The 2,394-nt window shown below is 41.6% G+C and overlaps 1 protein-coding gene across 1 annotated transcript in view; it reads right to left on the reverse strand.

The window, feature by feature from the left end:
- RPA1 (replication protein A1) overlaps positions 1 to 2,394 on the reverse strand; it is a 57,880-nt gene that overhangs the window by 26,487 nt on the left and 28,999 nt on the right. Inside the window, exon 5 of the mRNA XM_013005737.2 lies at positions 1,182 to 1,270. Within this exon, the coding sequence (XP_012861191.2) occupies positions 1,182 to 1,270 (89 nt within the window). The remainder of the gene's footprint in view (positions 1 to 1,181; positions 1,271 to 2,394) is intronic.

Below are 2,394 nucleotides of genomic sequence, written 5' to 3' on the forward strand. Positions count from 1 at the left end.
TACTCTTCACTGACTGACAAGGTTAGGTTCCAAAGAAGGGGTCGGTACGTGACCGCATCTGATCACAAAATGGAAGGTGACCATCTCATTACAGAACTGCCAAACCCCTGAGCATCAAGGCCCAGCCAAAGTGACATGTAACCAAGCCATCCGTGAGCGTCACTCGTCTTGCACCCTGGCATGCCTCACTGCCAGATAGACACTGTTCATCGGGGAAAAACAAAAAAAAAAAGTTGCAAAGATTTTTTTTGGGGGTGTTCCTGTAAAATGCTGAAAAACGAGATAGTGGGTAAGCGAGGGGTTGGTGCATACTCAAGTCAACACAAATGCCGACTCAGTGTTGGACAGCAGGGCAGAGCACGCAACAAAACGAGGAGGGCGCCCCTTCGTGGTGCTGACTAGTGCTGGAGCCATCAATGGGTGACTCTGAAAGCACTCGGTTTCGACAGGGCGGGGCACACCAGCTAAGGCCAAACTGAGTTGATTAGGAGACACCGGACCAGGTCACCAAATTGTTGTGGTAATCAACTAGGACCTTACTGTGAACATCATTTGAACACTGTACAAAACATCAGTGCAATCATAAACAATAACATCGATAACAAAAGCCTACTAAGGGAGCAAGTAGCATCAATGTAGGGGAGTCTAGGCTACAAGCCTCACACTTTTTTAAAAACCAAAAGAAGACAAACCTTAAGAAAACATTTCAAAAAACAAAAAAAGGAAACACATTTCTGCACAGCTCTGTTTAATACATCACACAAGGAACTGTAGGTTATGCGAAATATGTCAATAAAATGTTAACATTTGAATTTTTTTTTTTTTAAGGAAGAATTATCAGGACACTGAGGAAAAGAGAATCCCTCCTTTTTAGTGTGGCGGAGGAGAAAAAAACAAAAACACATTTCCCACTTATATTATCCCAAGACATTTACTTTCCAGTCGACTGTAAGTGGGCTGCTTTCCCACTGCAACTCTCCTCCTTGTCTTCCAACAACACTTAAGGTGATTTCATCACTATGAGGGGGGTGGGGGGTGGGGGAGAGCACTAGCAAGTCACCTCATTCCTAGACCCAAAATCATTACTGTTTTTAACAAATCAAACTGAATACTAAAAGGCAGAAGTCCAGATCTATACTGAAGTATTCATTGAGTGCTACAATCTACAAAAAGCATTTTACCTTCATTGTAAGGTACCGGATTGCCAATCTTTATCCCTACTGCTTCAGCCAACTTCAAAACGTCCAACTCCATCAAGATAACAACTTTCCTATAAAAGCAAACAAATACAAACAAGTCAGATAGAATAAACATAAATAAATTCACAAGTCCGTTAGCCAAATGATAAGCTATTAAAAGCATTCCCTTGATGATCATTTTGATAAAACCACTTTCCTTTCTCAACATTTTTCCACTGCTGCTACGTGACATCAGTTGTTAGTCAAAAGCAGAAGCAAACCATTTTTCTAATTAAGAGAATAACTGAAAAAGTTAGAAACCATTTGAAAATATAGTTAGAACTTCCTACATGGCATAAATACCTAATCAGATAGAAATCCCTATTTTATTGAAAGGGAAAACAAGGATGCCTGAGTAATCACTTCATTGTGATCTAGTGCATCAGATGTCCATCTGACTCTCTCACTGGGGAGGTGGGGGGGAAAGAGTTGCAGAGAAGCTAAATTCTAATCTCATGCAATGTTAGGTCAATAAAGAAATGCCTAATCTGAAACCTCAACAAAGAGTAGCACAAAGGTTTTATTCAGAAAATAAATACAGAAACTAAAGCAATGCCCCTCAGAATTAAACACAGACGGCCTGTAAACAGGAGTAACGGCCAAAGAACAAGACAGGGGAATGCCATTGTGCTTGTTAGGTCCACACCTTGCAACGATATTTGACTTTTACAGCGTGTTACACACGGAACCAGATGGACAGAGACCAGATCTACTCTCCGGCCTGAAACAACGAGATGCGCTATCCAAACCAAACACGTCACGAAGGACAGTGACGGCTGAGAGGCAGGAGCAAACAACACGAGGGTGACTGTAACCGTTACCGCCTGGGGTGTTCCTAGGTTGGCAACACCGGGTAGAAGCACCTCTGGGCTGACTCCTGAGAGTCTGGGAACCACTGAAGACGGAGTAGCACCGTTTGTGTTTTGAAAAATGTCAACATGGTCCAATTTTCATTTTGAATTCTTCCAATCCATTTAGCTGGCCCTATCCTCTTTATTTTTATTATTTTTGAGGCTTTCAATTTACAACCTTAAAAGAAAATACACCTAGGCTTTACTCTGGTACAAAGGGAGGCTCCAAGCCTTCTCTAGAATGATTCTCTCTCTTGCTTAAAGTAATAAACTTTGTGTTGCCCCTGATTCTGATTGTCCATTCT

This window comes from Echinops telfairi, unplaced genomic scaffold (assembly GCF_000313985.2).
Source record: "Echinops telfairi isolate 266 unplaced genomic scaffold, ASM31398v2 ScPeMD7_7458;HRSCAF=8496, whole genome shotgun sequence".
Classification (NCBI taxonomy): Eukaryota; Metazoa; Chordata; class Mammalia; order Afrosoricida; family Tenrecidae; genus Echinops; species Echinops telfairi.